The sequence below is a fragment of the Vanessa atalanta genome, chromosome 22, assembly GCF_905147765.1.
Source record: "Vanessa atalanta chromosome 22, ilVanAtal1.2, whole genome shotgun sequence".
NCBI lineage: Eukaryota > Metazoa > Arthropoda > Insecta > Lepidoptera > Nymphalidae > Vanessa > Vanessa atalanta.
The window spans coordinates 2,316,484-2,332,852 of record NC_061892.1 but is presented as its reverse complement, the minus strand read 5'-3'; the positions used below and the strand labels follow the sequence as shown (position 1 = coordinate 2,332,852).

The 16,369-nt window shown below is 36.0% G+C and overlaps 1 protein-coding gene across 1 annotated transcript in view; it reads left to right on the top strand.

Moving 5' to 3' along the window:
* Positions 1-15,654, top strand: part of LOC125072740 (Down syndrome cell adhesion molecule-like protein Dscam2) — a 32,641-nt gene extending 16,987 nt beyond the window's left edge. Inside the window, exons 13-32 of the mRNA XM_047683421.1 lie at positions 155-303; positions 829-994; positions 1,834-1,973; positions 2,422-2,574; positions 3,416-3,506; positions 3,665-3,747; positions 4,010-4,132; positions 4,654-4,806; positions 5,304-5,433; positions 6,822-7,003; positions 7,626-7,805; positions 8,037-8,228; positions 8,819-9,016; positions 10,175-10,335; positions 11,093-11,252; positions 11,902-12,019; positions 13,160-13,314; positions 13,720-13,824; positions 14,783-14,863; positions 15,626-15,654. Of these exons, the coding sequence (XP_047539377.1) occupies positions 155-303; positions 829-994; positions 1,834-1,973; positions 2,422-2,574; positions 3,416-3,506; positions 3,665-3,747; positions 4,010-4,132; positions 4,654-4,806; positions 5,304-5,433; positions 6,822-7,003; positions 7,626-7,805; positions 8,037-8,228; positions 8,819-9,016; positions 10,175-10,335; positions 11,093-11,252; positions 11,902-12,019; positions 13,160-13,314; positions 13,720-13,824; positions 14,783-14,863; positions 15,626-15,654 (2,749 nt within the window). The remainder of the gene's footprint in view (positions 1-154; positions 304-828; positions 995-1,833; positions 1,974-2,421; positions 2,575-3,415; positions 3,507-3,664; positions 3,748-4,009; positions 4,133-4,653; positions 4,807-5,303; positions 5,434-6,821; positions 7,004-7,625; positions 7,806-8,036; positions 8,229-8,818; positions 9,017-10,174; positions 10,336-11,092; positions 11,253-11,901; positions 12,020-13,159; positions 13,315-13,719; positions 13,825-14,782; positions 14,864-15,625) is intronic.
* Positions 15,655-16,369: the final 715 nt, after the last annotated feature.

The window sequence follows — 16,369 nt, the reverse complement described above, 5'->3', positions numbered from 1 at the left end:
AGTATGACGTTTGGCGGTCATACTACCAACATAACAAAGTTGGCTCAGTTTTTGTAGTTATTTTGTAGTGTCATACTCTATTTAAATACATAAATAATTTAAGGTTATTTTGTGAGGCGTTTGTTTCTAAATCATTTTGTCCTCTTGTTTATAGGATAACAATATCAGAAAGTTCAACAACAAATGGTATGAAGAGTGTCATAAACATTAATTACGTTGAAGGTAGAGATGGGGGGACGTACGAGTGTAGAGCGAGTAATCCCTATGGTGTTGCTACATTCAATATTTACTTGAATATACTTGGTAAGTATTTTTAATTTAAGTATAATTAAATTGTAATACTTATTGAGTTCATATGTAGGTATAAAGTTTTACTTGGTGATAGGGCTTTGTTTAGATAGGTACCACTCAACATATATTTTACCGCCAAAAATCGTTGTTTAGTATTTATATGTTCCGGTTGGAAGTGACTACATGCTTGTTCCAATGTTGGTTCGCGTATCACCATGTGGCCCAATTGCCTGTCCACCTACCATACATCATATAAAATTAACGTTACGTATTAAAAAAATCTAAGAATAGATAGATTTTATTGATTAGGCTAATAATAGGCCAAGTTTAGACTTATAACAATTTTTTTCTAAATACTTAAAACGGTTTTAATTATAACTTCAAAGTCAAATTCAAAACTTAAAGGAATAATAGCAGATTGAATTAACAGGTAATTTATAGAAACGTCCTATGTGAAATTCAAATAACATTAAAAACTAACCTTTAATACGAAAGCAATAAAACAACCAAGAAATACATTCAAGTTTTTTTATTCAGAACCTCCGACCCCTCCAATGGATCTCCAAGTGGATTCCATCACAAGTTCATCAGTAAAATTATCGTGGCGTGACACGATCATGATTCACGTTCAATACTACAGTCTTCAGTATTCGTCAAACCACTATACTTTATGGGATACGGCTAAGACGATAAATATTACCAGGTAAATATAAGAAGTTTTAACTGAAAAATTTTATATATTCGTATATTGATGTAGCTTAGCATTGCATACCGGAGAATTAAATGTAATTTTAGAAAAACCTCCTCAAATAAATTATTTACAACTTTGGTACCCAAATTAATCTACACATCTACTTCCTCATGAAATAGAGTAGAGCCGTAATGGCAAGAAGGTTAGAAAAATGTGAATCTTAACCAATGATTCTGAATTCAAATCCGGCCAAGCACCACTGAATTCAGGTGTGATTTATTTTTTGTGAATTCATCCCGTGCTTGGTGGTGGAAGGAAAACTTCGCGAGGAAACATATGGCGAAATTTTGCCATACATATGTGTCCATTCACTCCATATTGTAGGAGGAGTAAATTCCAAAACTTTAAAAAAAAGGGGCGCCCTCAGCACACAATAACAGGCTGTAAAATAATAGTAAAATAAAAAAGAAGACGTTAAGTTTTATAAGATTGACAAATTTCTTGGTGGTAGGGCTTTGTGCTAGCCCATCTGGGTAGGTACCACTCACTCATTAGATATTCTACCGCCAAATAACAGTACTCTGTATGTTTGTGTTCCGGTTAAAAGGGTGAGTGAGCCAGCGAAATCGCAGGTACAAGGGACATAACCTCTTCCAAGGTTGGTGGTGCATAGGTGATGTGAGGAATGGCTAATTTTTCTTACAGCGCCTTTGTCCCATAGTGCCATGGTGGCCCATATGCTCGTCCGCCAACCAATGCCATAAAAATGAAAAAAAAAGAACCAGTTTTAAGAGGCTTAAATTTTCAACTATGCTTAGCAGTTATAACATTTAAGAAAACAAAACTTTCAGGCAAGACAATGATATCCGGCAAAGCATCGAGCTGCGTGATCTCCAGCCGGCAGTCGACTACAGAGTGCGGGTCGCATCGGGGAATCAAGTCGACTTGAGCCCTTACACTCAACCAGTTCACTTCACCACATTGCAAGAAGGTATTCATAGAGTCAAATCCATGAGATAATTTGTACACGTTTTACAACTGGCTTATATAAGCTTTTCATAAATTGAGACAGCTTTATTGCAGAATACATTGATTGATTGATCTTTGTAAAAATCCGTTGAAGTAGGTACCACCCATAAGTTATTCCAATCGTAAAAGAGAGTGACATTTTGAATTCTTTGTTAATACTTTTTCATAAAATATATTTTAATATTATTTTATAAAATAGGTCTATTGGGTCATTTTCGCCCCACTGAAAAAAAAAACATTTCCGAATACAACGATCTTCAACCAGGTCTGTAATCACAATTACATATCTTGTTGAAGGTTTTTATTAAACAACATATGTAAACATTATTAAAATCGCTGCCAAAAAAGTTATGGACATATACGGATTAACTATATCTTACCTACGGTACTAAAAACATATGATTTTTTAGCACCATCTTCAAGCCCTCTTGGAGTACAAGTACAACAGACAGACAACCCTGGTGAACTATTCGTATCATGGATACCACCAGCTCGGGAGACTCACAATGGTGCACTACAAGGATATCACGTTAAAGCTGTACCTAGAATTAATGGAGAATCGGGTAAAGATTATTGATAATAACATTTATTAAAATTTCAGTACTGATTACGAAAACCATGTAAATAAATATGACAGCTTCATAAGTCGTTAAATGTCATAACGTCAGTATCAGAATCTAAAACATTTCTTCACTTTAAGGCAGGAATTAGGTACATTCTAAATAAATTTTAAACAAATTATTACTCAGGATTGTCTAACCTATGGGAAACCTATTTGTACACCTTGGGAATCGCCCAGTCTGTTTCAAATTAAAAAAAAATGTTAGTGTAATAAAAATAATAATTGATTAAGATAAGAAATTAGGATAATCCATCTGAGTTTCTTTCATGTGTTCTTCTCACGTGTAACGTGTTATTTCCAAATAGGTGGTAGATTTTGGACAGTCAATAAGCTAGTGTAACGCTTCTATATTCAATAATAGTTTTAAATGGATTTCCATGGAACGAGATTTTTGGATGGATTCAACCATCTCGATTTTCTTAAATATAATTAATTAAAATCAAAGTTTACCACTTATAAGCATAACTTGAGATTATTTTATTAGATGATATTATGATCTATTTAAATATATTATTAATATTATAAAGAATTAAAATTTGTTTGTTTATATGTAGGAGATAATTTCCGGAAAAAAAGAAAAAAATATTCCTGGTTTCTATTGGATACTGTATGCACCCGGAACGTATAAATTGAAGGCGTGCAAAGCCGGGGTGGGTTGCTAATTAAATATAAAGCAGGGTATCCAAGTTAAAAATAGTTTTTTGATAGTTTATTGCAATTTAACGAAACTATAAATCTAAGGTTATACTTAGTATTTAAAGTTATTAATTTTGGTATTACAGGTACAAACGACTCTCAAACGAAAATTGTGAAAGTAGTTTCTAGGAAAGGAAAGCAGGAGACTGTCTTGAGTGGGCTTTTAAAAAACGCCAGGTGAGTTGATCGGTGTTCCTCTGAGTAATATTTTAAGGCCATTTTTATTTCACGTGTATGTATGTAATTTTAAATAAGCATTACACATATATAAAAGTATTTTTTTTTAATAAGTTGTACGACATTTAGACTGAAAGTTATATTTTCCATAATTCAAGGTACGCGGTTTCTGTAAGTGCTTTCAACTCGGCTGGAAACGGACCATTTTCTTTACCAGTCTATCAGACTACGAGGGAAGGAGGTAAACTTTCATATCTATATTAATTTTTAATAAATTTAATGATAAAAACATATAATTAAATTTTTATTATAAATAGCTCTAATACAGTTAGAATGATTTAAATCGATACTGCAGATATTACACATACATGTACTGTGTCGAGAGATTAGGATTCTTAATTGGCGTTACACGAATATCAATTAAGAACATAAAGTATTTGAATAATAAAGGCGAATGAATCGAATGTTTGGTGTTAACCGTTGGCTGTAATGACAATGATAAGCGCCCGAGCGCGCGCCGGCGGGCGTGGAGTGCGTGGGCGCGTCGTCGTCGGGCGTGCGCGCGGCGTGGCGGCCGCTGGCGCGCGCCGCGCTGCTCGGCTACGCGCTGCTCTACTGCGCCGACGGTGAGTGCCGCCGACGAACGAAATAATACTGCGCTATAGAGATCATTATTTAATATTATTGATTGACACTCTGCGAGCCCATCTGGATCACTACCCAGTCGTCGAGTATTCTGCTGGCAAACGGCGATACTTATTATGGATTTGTTCCGCATACGAGATGAGTGAGCCAGTGTAGTGGCACAGAGGATGTGATGTCATAGTTCCCGAGGTGGATGGCGCATCGGCGATCTAAGGAATGATTAATATTTCTAACAGTGCCAATTTCTATTGACGATGTGACCACTTAACATAAGGTCCACCAACGTTTTCTCATGACTCAAATCATGTAGCTTTTTAACAGTTAAATATAGAATTGAATCACTATTTCAAAAACCCCCTACAGACAAACGACCAAATTTTACCTCCTTATAATATTGGTATAGGTCATAACAAAATATAAAATACAGATTTGTATAAAGCATGCTGTTAAATTTATATTTCGTTTTTAAACAACTAATAGAATTTTATACGAATATTTGCAGATGGCCCTTGGCTGAATATCACAACACCACACACGGAGTTATATCTCCAGGGTCTCATGAAATACACAAACTATACGATAAAGGTCGCCGGATTTTCCAACTACGGTCTCGGACCGTTCTCCTATCCAGTTGTTTGCACAACTCTACAAGATGGTAAACAGTTGTCTTAAATTATTAACTAACATTCAATAATTTATATACATACATATCTGTAGAAATATTTATAAATAAGAAAAAGATTTTTGTGATTAATAACCAATTTTGAAAATCAAACCACTTTTGAATCGTCATTTAACAAACTATTTAAAGTAAAGCTACCACCGGTTCGGAATGTAAATTCTACCGAGAAGAAACTCAGTAGTTACTCTTTTTCAACATCTAAAAATACAGTCATGTTAGTTAAATACAATAATATATGTATGTTATGTCTCCTGTCTGGAAGTCAACAAGCATTAACTCCAAGCTTTTTTTTTATCATGAATATAATCTTGTATCGAATGATATGCCTTCTTTACCAATGTATTTTTTACAATTGTCTTCAATATATGAAACGGCAAAGTTAAAAATGTCTCAAGCAGATCATACAACAACTTCGATTAATACAACTTTAAACTGTTGATGGTATTATTGATGTAAATATATTTTTTCAGTTCCCGGACCTCCATCAGCTATAAAAGCCCTAGTGTCATCTTCCACTTCTGTTCTTGTGAGTTGGAAGAAACCTGATCAGCCCAATGGAGAAATTACTCATTATACCGTCTACGTGAAACCCGTTACGAGGTAACATATTTGTTTTTATCATTAACTTCACAGAATGATCTAAATGAAAAGAAACAATCAATGTTTTTATGTACTTAATTTTAAGCTAGTGGGTCTCCCACGAAGTTTGGCAACAAAATGATGAAACCTCTTTTAATTATTTTTTTTATATCAAATAGTATACCTTGGATCAGTTAGAATGTTACCGTTTTCATTTTTTTTTTTTCTTATACATCCGTAGACCCGCTCTCTAACCGGCCAGTAACTTATTTCCGCTCTCTAAAATTATTTCTTTGTTAAATCGTAACAATTTCGTAAATTGCAATCCTCTTTAATTTTGCACAGACTATAATAATTTTTTTATATGCAGCCATCGTCCTATCATTGGGACAAAAATCGGCTTACACTATTAATATAAAAGATAGATGTTATTAATTATGAAATTTACGAAATATTGAAATATTCAAGTAGGCTTTTATAAGCACTTTTGAATCATCATTTTACAAAACAATATTAATTAAAACTACCACCAATTCGGAATTTAGATTCTATCGTAAATAAACGGCAAGCAACTCAATAGTTACTCTTTTCCAACATGTTAGTTAAATACAATTATATATATCTTGCATTGATTAATATGTTTTATTTATTAATGTTTTTTAATAATAAATATAGTACAGAATACCATTATTGCTAACTACAAACCGCATTGTATGCGACCTGTATTTGAGTAACAGTCGAAGGGTTGAAGTAAAATATATTACCGCATATTGTATTAAATATAACCGCTTGTTTGTTAGGTATGAAAACCGAGCGTGCCGTCATTTTTTATACCGACGATCACGTCACCCCAACAACACTTGAATACCATTTTAAAATTAATCACAGCTATTTGAGCAACGACATTACACATTGAGGGAACGAAATAAGTCATTGACTCGACGAATTCCCTCAGAAGTGTTTTTACACAATCGAAAGTGGTAATTGATAAAGCTTTTTGAAATTAGTAGTACTTGTAACTTTACGCAAGTTTGGTCTTGAAAGTAACAATTTTTTACATTAACAGCTTGTAAATTTCCCACTGCTAGGCTAAGGCCTCCTCTCCCTTTGAGGAGAAGGTTTTGAAGCATATTCCACCACGCTGCTCCAATGCGGGTTGGTGCAATACGAATGTGGCAAAATTTCATTGAAATTAGATACATGCAGGTTTCCTCACGATGTTTTACTTCACCACCGAGCACGAGATGAATTATAAACACAAATTAAGCACATGAAAATTCAGTGGTGCTTGCCTGGGTTTTAACCCGTAATCATCGGTTAAAATGCACGCGTTCTAACCACTGGGGCATCTCGGCTCATACTGAGCCATCTCGGCTCACCCAAGTAACCAAAGGTTAAATTCATTCCAGCACCAACGCTCCACAGAGCTACAGAGTAGAGTCAACGCAGGAGGCCAACCTGTCCCGTCAGTTGACCTTCCCACTGTCAGGTCTCACGACTGGCATGCAATACGAAGTATTCGTCAGAGCGCACACTTCGGCTGGAGAAGGAGCCCCTAGTGGCAGAGTTCATGTAGAAGTCAGTGCCAGAGGTAATTGATGTTGTTAAATTCCAATGCTTTTGATTTGAATGAAATACCGCGATTGTGAAGTATTTTTTTATGATATCGGTAGGCGGACAAGCAAATGTGCCACCTGATGGTAAGTCGTCACCACCGCCCATAGACAATGGCGTTGTAAGAAATATTAACCATTGCTTACATCACCAATGCGCCACCAACCTTGGGAACTAAGATGTTACGTCCCTTATGCCTGTAATTACACAACAATACTGAGTACTGCTGTTTGGCGGTAGAATATCTGATGAGTGGGTAGTACCTACTCAGCCGTAACATCAACAACATTTTATAACTAGACATGAAAACCATGAACTTTTAAGTGCTAAATTGTTATTGAACCAGCATACTTTACCCTGCATTAAAAATACACACCTCTGAACTAATTAACCTGCAACTGCTTCTTTTAGATTAAAATGTATTTGTAAAACGAAAAACTAAATAAAAAAAAGTTCTTCAACGTGGGGTTACTCAGTCTTTTAAATACCAAGGAATATGAATTTCGACTGAATCATATGTTTCTTTGGGATCAATGATGCTTGCCTAGTTCTACAAGAGTAGGGGTAAGTGTGAACCGGGCGACTGGCGATGTCCGCAGTGGTGGCGGGCGTGTCGTCGCTGGGCGGCGCGGTGTCGGCGGGCGAGGGCCGCTCGCTGCTGCTCGTGTGTCAGTGCGTGGGTGTGCCGCCGCCGCGCACCGTGTGGTACCACAAGCACAACATCATCACGCACCATCCGCGCTTCACCAGGAACCACGACGACAGCCTGCTCATTAACAGTGAGATCACGTTACTGTTACCCAGTCACTCCCAATTTTATCATAAGAGTCTTCCGCTGCTTCGTGATAATGTTCCGATTATTAGTATTAATGGTATTCACATTGAAACACATTGAAATATGTTTCCGTATATATACTTAAATTGTACATGACAAAGACTCATTTTGTAAATATAATTCTAACCTATATAATATATATCAATTCTGAAGAATCACACTTATCTCTTTGCAGACATAGACCAATCTTTAAGCGGTAACTACACTTGTCTAGCCAAGAATTTATATGGATCTGACTCAGTTTCCTATGAAGTGTCAGTTCTACCGACCCCTGAACCTCCGATATTGAGAATCACTCCTCACAAAAACGCCTTACATTTACAATGGGACCAGCCGAGGAAAATTGCGGGCAAAAATCAAAAAATAAGTAAGTAGAACTATAAATGCAAAATTTTATTGATGAAACAGGTACCCTTTAAGTTATAAATCCTACGTTCTTAGTCAAACGATAACTTCTCCAAGCATTATAGAATACTAGTGGTTCGTCCGCGAAACTTCGTGTTTATTCAACAGATTTTTAGCAATTTCGAAACCTAGGACAGGTTTTGTTTTGATTTAATTACTTTGTAAACTGCAAGTGACTCATCTACATTTGGCGACAAAATGATGAAACCTCTTTTAAATGTTTTTTTAAATATCAAATAGTATACATTAGTTCAATTAGAAATTTGTTTACGTTTTTAATTTTTTTTACATCCATATTAATATAACCGGCCAGTAACTTTTTTCAAAATAAATTATTTGTTAATTCGTAACAATTTAGAAAAATGGCATTAAGATTCCTCTTTAATTTTCTGTACATCTAGGGATGGAGCTCTTCAAAATGCGACCATAACTGGATTTTTTGTGCAGCTATCGCCCCATAATCACTGGGACAAAATTCGGCTATCGATATAAATATATAAGATTTACAAGACACTAAACAAATTTTCTGAAATTGAAAATACCAAATTTCAGTTTACGATCTAACATGGAAAGAAGCAAATGGTCCCTGGCAAGAAACGTGGGCGGACAAGGGAACCACTATACAGGGGGTTCAGGAATATATGTTAGAGGGATTGAAGTGCGGCACGAAGTATTCATTGCGGATGACAGCGGCCAATAGCGTTGGTGCATCGCAACCAGCTTATGTCGATGCGATGACTTTAGGAGGAGGTAGATGTTAAATATTTAATTTAATTTTTCTATGGTATAGGTAGGTGTACAAGCGAATTGACAACCCAATATTAAGTAAATCAAATCAAATTTATTCAAGTAAACTTCACAACGAAGCATTTTTGAATCGTCGATATTAAAATACTACCGCCGTTTCGGAAAGCAGCCTCCAGCGAGAAGAAACGGCAAGAAACTCGCATAGTTGCTCTTTTCAAATAAACAGATTTACAATGCTATTTTTTACAATAATTAGTGTCCTGTGATGGAACCCGAGCCTAAATCCAGGTGTTTTTTTCTAAAAGTACTCTTTTAATGAATCATGAGATTTATTTATTAATTTAGTAAGTACGTAGTATCGATTTCCCATAGTCAGTGGCCCTGTAAGAAATATTAACCATCTCTTAAACCATTAATAAGCCAACCTTGGGAACAAAGATGCTATGACTCTTGTACCTGTAGTTACACTGGTTTATTCGCCCTTCAAAGTGGAATACAACAATGCGTATTGCGGTTTTAAGCAATAATATAAGATGACAAAGCCATACACCAAGTAAATTTCATTTGTGAATTGAAGTTTAACATAATTTGTATCACAAACTAAAAGACAAGCTATTATAGCTATTTAATTCCCTGTACAAACCTAGTTGTAGTTCATCATCCTCCTGCCCTTATCCCAATTTTACTTGAGGTCGGCGCAGCATGTCTTCTTCCACACTTCTCTGTCGGACGTCATCTCACAAGTAACATTCTTTCTAACCATATCGTGTTTCACATAATCCATCCATCGTTTCTTTTCACCCACCTTTTCACCCATTCTCAAAACCTTTCTCACAATAATGGTCCTCATTACTCCGCATAACATGCCCATACCATGACAGCCGGTTTCCACATAGCTTCTGGGTTACTGGTGCCACTTTCAAACTTCCTCATATGTACTCATTCTTTAGTCTATCCATGTATGTATGTAGTTAATATATGCAATAAAAAAAGTTTTTTTTAGTCACCGTTTTTTGGTTTTTGGGTCTTTTATTTGTTACAATGAAACCAATTTAAACAATATAAAAAAATTAAAATTAATAACAATTTTTAAGTACGACTTTCTCACCTCAACATTTTATTATTCTACCATTAAAAATATGTGTGATTATTTTCTTTCAGTTCCAATAGCTCCTACAACAACAGAGTGGTTCTGGAGTAATTCCAGCCACATCTACATTCAGCTCAGTGGGTGGGACGATAATGGCTGTGAGATCACGAGGTGGGAAGTGGACTACAAGGAATATGGAAGCAAAGTGTGGAAACGAGCTGAAAATAGATTGGTAAGCGTTGGAAAGAATAGAGGAAAAGTTACAGAATTGGTTTTCTTTGATATTGGTATAATTATATTATAATTTCAAATTAAAATAGCTGTTCGTTTGTGTCAACCAAAAAAGAACAATCATTTGACTCTTTTAGGTACATATGAACTTTAATACCTACGAAGTATTTAATGTTCATCTTATATCTAATACAGTAAGAATAAGTTCTGTTCACTTACAAACTGAATTATAACAGATATAAATTTGTATTTTCATCTTGTATTTATTCTATTATTTTATATGATGCGTCCGTTAGTCTGTGTTGGTGTGCATCAGATAATTATTTAACGCACGCTGTACAATATAACATAACGTGGATGATCTCGTCTTCAAGAGTGAACATTTCTATACCACTCATGACTACATTGACTGCCTCGTTTGTCTAGTGACTCGGTATTAGATCTCGAGGTTCTGGGCTCAAACTCCAGGTCGGGGCGATAAAAAGTTACTGGGTTTTGCTGTCGAAAAATTTTCAGTATCAGACTGGAAGTTGGAAGTTTGTACCTACACTCCCGTGCCTCGGAGTGCACGTAAAGCCGTCGGTCCGGAGCCTGAACTCTCTCCGGTCGTATAGGATTGGCCTTTCCATCAGATGATTAGAGTGATGGAATAGAGTATGCACCGGTGTCTGCGGACGCACTCGTGCACCAAATAAGTCCTGCATAGTAGGCGGGTCTCCCTCGAGACTGGCCGCCGTGACTCCACGCACATGTTCCAGCAGCCGGCGCCGGCGCCGTGGCCGTTCGCGCCGCAGCGCGGCTCGTTCGCGGCGGGCGCGCTGGCGGCGGCGCGCTGGTTCCGCTGGCGCGTGCGCGCCGACAACAGCGCCGGCACCACCACCGCGCTCTACGACTACGCCACCACCACCGAGCGCGGGGGTGAGTACGCCATATACACTATTCTCTGCGACGTCAATTTACCTTCAAACCGGACCATATCCATACCGAGTATTGCTATTTGGTGGTAGGAAATGTGATGAGTGTGTCAGGTAGGTGCGCTGCGGTTTTATATATCAGAATAGTACGCGCCTTCGACACTAGGGTGTTGTTTGTGCATGGCGCTTCTACGGAGATAATGAAAACAAAATAAAAACTTAGTTTAATTAATCAACATGTACAAGACATTTTGTTATTATTCGCTTGAATTTTATTTAATTGTATAGAAACACCATTAAGATTGAATTAAGCGAGTTGATACTTCGAAGTAACTAATTACTCTTTTTCCATTTAAAAAACATATCTCAAAGTCCCTCACAGATATTCTACTGTTGTGATCCGATTTGAAAGGTGAGTGAGCCAGGCAACTACAGCCACAAGGGATATAACATCTTAATTCCCAAAATTGGTGGCGCATTGGTAATCTAAGCAATTGTATTAACCATTTCCTAGACGCCTCTCCATTTCTTACACCGCCATCGCCATCCGTGCCGTCGTATTTTTTTTATGATACAGGTACAATATTTGTTTCATATAATAAAATCATTCGCGTCAATTAAAAAAAAAAACTATAAAAAAAAATGTTTTTCAGAAACGATTGGTCCACCGACGGACTACTTCGATATCAACTTGCTGGTGATCGTGTGCAGTTCCATATTACTGTTTCTGTGTTTGGTGACGTGTGTCTACATTCTAGTTAAGCGACACAAGTAAGTATGACACATATTACATTACAATACATTACATTAGCAGCCTGTAAATTTCCCACTGCGTGGCCAAGGCCTCCTCTACCTTTGAGGAGAATGTTTTGGAGCATATTCCACCACGCTGCTCCGATGCGGGTTGGTAAAACACATGTGGCAGAATTTTGTTGAAATTAAAAACATGCAGGTTTCCTCACGATGTTTTCCTTCACCGCCGAGCACGAGATGAATTATAAACATAAATTAAGCACATGAAAATTCAGTGGTGCCTGCCTGGATTGGAACCCAAAATCATCGGTTAAGATGCACGCGTTCTAACAACTGGGCCATCTCGGTTTGGCACATAAAAACAGCAATTATTATAATAAATTTTGGCAGAGCTATTCTATAAGAAGAAACTCAACGCTGAACACGATTTTATAAAGTCAGACTGTAAGCGACCTTGACTACCTATAATATTTGTTTGTTTGTATGTAGGGGTTAATATCCGGCACTAATGATCCAATTCTATTTTTTATAGTGTTATAGAGTTACATGATACCTGAGTGCTATATAAATCATATTTATATCAATATAATTTTCTTTATTAATAAATCGCAGTCAGGGGAAGCCGTATTGTCGATAGTATTATAATATTTCAAGGATACACGTATAAAAATAGCGTATCACCGTAAATCGGTTGTCAACATTTCACTCGTAAGATACAAAGTGAATTCTTATAGAATCGCACTGCTGGTGTCAATTATATAAATTATTATATTTAAGCGATTTTATTGTTTAATGAGTAATTTAATTTGTACGATTTTTTACATTTGATTATTTTTGAAACGTATGTATTATGTTACTGTAAAACCTCGAACTGCGGTAAAACTTAAATTTTTCCAGTAACCTAAGATTTACCGATTATGAGTGGTAATCGTTAACAACAATCAAATTGTAGGAAGTAATGTGATACGGAAATTTAATAAAAAAATATTTTTTAAGAAAACAACGGATAACCTTAAAGAAAAATGGTATTCTAAAATTGTTCGATTTGGAGCTTAATTCAATACTCTGACTTAGCAAAACGTGAAGTGACGTCACGCATTAATATCTCAAGCTGCAATACCCTTTCTAAATAATTGTATACAATTATAAAATTTTCAGTCACCAAAGACTAACAGAGTACAGGAACTCATTAACCGGAGAGTGTAAGTCGGAAAGAAGCGCCGCGACCGTCAACGCGCCGCAGAGCGCGCCGGCCGACGTCGCCAACCGCGTCTACAGCACGCCCGTGCACCTCACGGCCGACAGCAAGCACGGTGAGCCGCGCGCACACACATCACATCACATGATTTGACATGCATGACATACGTCGCATGACACACGTGACATGCCCGACATACATGTCAAACATGACCTGACATACTTTAAAACTATCAACTCATAAATCGAATTAAATTTAGATGACAATATAATAAAGAATGAGGTATATTATTTAGGAACTGATGTTTCTGTAGAATATTACATTATTTCTGTAGCTGTGTGGTATTTTCTATATCACAAACTTCACATGTATCTGAGTGGTGACGGCAACTCTATAAATCTATTATAATGCTTTTCTGGGTATTATTGAAATATGACATTTTTCAGTTCAAATTAATTTCAAACGAAAGTAGTAAGACTGAGTATTATAGTTGTGTGAGTAAAATGGAATTTATTTTCAGAACTATATGAGATAAGTCCGTACGCGCAGTTCGCGATCGGGTTCCGTACGTTCGGTCACGTGGACAACCAAGAAGCGCCGCGACGGGGGAAGCGATACGACAGCGGTGAGGACTCGTATAATTGTTTTTTTTTTATAATATAGGTAGACGTGCAAATGAGGCACCTCATGGTAAGGGGTCCCCATCGACCATTTACATTGCCACTGTAAGACAAATTATCGACCTTAAATTGTCAATCCTAAGCTAAGATGTTACTTCCCGTGTGCCTGTAGTTACACTGGCTCACTGATTCTTCAAACTTGCAACACATTTCGTATTGCTGTTTGAAACAACAACACAACAAAATACATCCACTCTACCACCAAGTAAATATTTTTATTGACAGTAAAATAATTGGTAAAATACATCACTTACAATAGCTTACAAGGGTACCACGTCATTTCGACGATCCAACCATTTCGGTAAAATACTACTAAATCCAAAATACTCGGGAGTGCCTTGTAATTTTGCATATTACCTAAACCTGTTACTTTTAATTGTAAGGTGCATAACAATATACGAAACATAATGTATAGTTGTTATTTTTCAGAAACAGCGTATTTTATAAGGATTCATTTGTTTTCATTTTAAAACGATACATCTGAATATCATACATCTGATACAATGAATATTTTATTTGATTTTGAAATCTTTAAAAATATTATAAACGCGAAAGTAATCTGTATTTCTGTCTAATTGTCTAACTGACTGATTGCCTGTCAGTTTGGCTGACTGACTGTCTGGTGTCTGTGAATCTGTCTGATTGTCTGTCTTTTGTTTCTTAACGGCCTAACCCCTGAACTGAATTTGTTGAAATTTGGTATGAAAAAAGTTACGTTTTTTTTGCCTTATACATGACGACCAACCCCTAATACTCAAGCGAATCCACGGGGATCTAATCTTTTATAATTTAATAAGTAATACTTACAAACTTAGTACATAGGCTACTTTTTATACCTGACGCCTGACCAACCAACCCCTTATACACGACAAGTAGTATTCTATATTTTGTTGATATTTTTAGAAACGAGTTTTCAAATGAGATCAGAGTCGGAGGAAAGCGATTGCGTGTCGCGAACCACCACACTGAAGAGCGCGCCGAGAAGTGAGTAACGCAATTATTTGTTATTATAGTAATATCGAGGAGCCGAGATGACCCAGTGGTTAGAAAGCGTACATCTCAACTGATGATTGACTTAACCGGGTTCAAACTCAAGCACCATTGAATTTTCATTTACTCAATTTGTATTTAAAATTAATATCGTGATCGTGAAGGAAAACATCGTGAGGAAACCTGCATGTGTCTAATTTAAATGAAATTCTGCTACAAGAGTGAATCTACCAACCCGCATTGGAGCAGCGTGGTGGAATATACTCTTAACATTCTCATTTTCTTAAAAGGAGAGGAGGTCTTAGCCCAACAGTGGGAAACAAAGGCTGTTACTATAAAAACTATTATAGTAACAGCTTTTTTTGCTAATAAAGTCAATTAAAAGATCTCACGGATCGGTTACGATTAAATCCAATTAGATATTCGACTAGAGAATTTAAATGATTAAGGGTCACTTACAGTAGTGTTCTTTGTAAACGAATTGTAAACACGATGTCAATATAATTAAATACGTACTTAAAATTATGTTAGAAAACATGACCTTACTTATAAACATTGATTAGCGGTTGCTGTTAAACGTTGCTATTTCTTTCTTTCATCATTGATTTGATATTAGAATGAAAGAGAGAGCATTATTTTATAAATCATAGCATGTAAATCGGTTTACTGATTGTAAATGAACACCAACGTCACGGTATTTTCATTTTGGTACACGGATAGTATAAGTATTTTGTATTTCATGACTTTTCATTTCAGAAGCATGCAGAGTCCCACATCACAGGTAGCCGTTGAATCTACGTATAGTATGAAAAAAATACGTTTATAATATTATAATATGTTAATTATGAAACAGTTTAGAGGCAGTGGAAGGACTTTTACTATGTTTTAAGTTAAGAGAATCATTTGGAATCAATTTCATAACTATTTGTACAAAATCTTTTGCAATAATGTTCACAATTGCTTAAAAATTGAAATGTTTTATTTATGTATAAAATGTATGCAATACAGTTACGTTATATAAGGTTTCATTAAAAAAAAAAATAATGCAAGTTCTATAATTACTAAGTAATGATGCTGCCACACTGGTTATAAAATATCATAATAAAATATATTGAACAATTATTGTTACTAACAATTATTTTATCTCGTAACAAACTTTATCTATGATATGTAACATTATATTTAATTAAAATTTGGTTGGCTGTCTGGCAAATGAGCCACTTGATGGCAAGTGGTCACAACTGCCCATAGATCTTGGCACTGTCAGAAATATTAACCATTGCTTACACGATCAACGCACCACCAAAACTAAGTCCCTTGTGCCTGTAGTTACACCAGCTCACTCACTCTAACGATGATGTAACAACGCCCTAGCACCACTTTTTTTTCATACATAACATAATTTTTATTAAAGAAATTACTTACCTCGTAAAATTAAAACTGTTATTAAAAAAAATAAACAACATTGTTACAACGTCCCACCAGAGTCAAAATCTATCA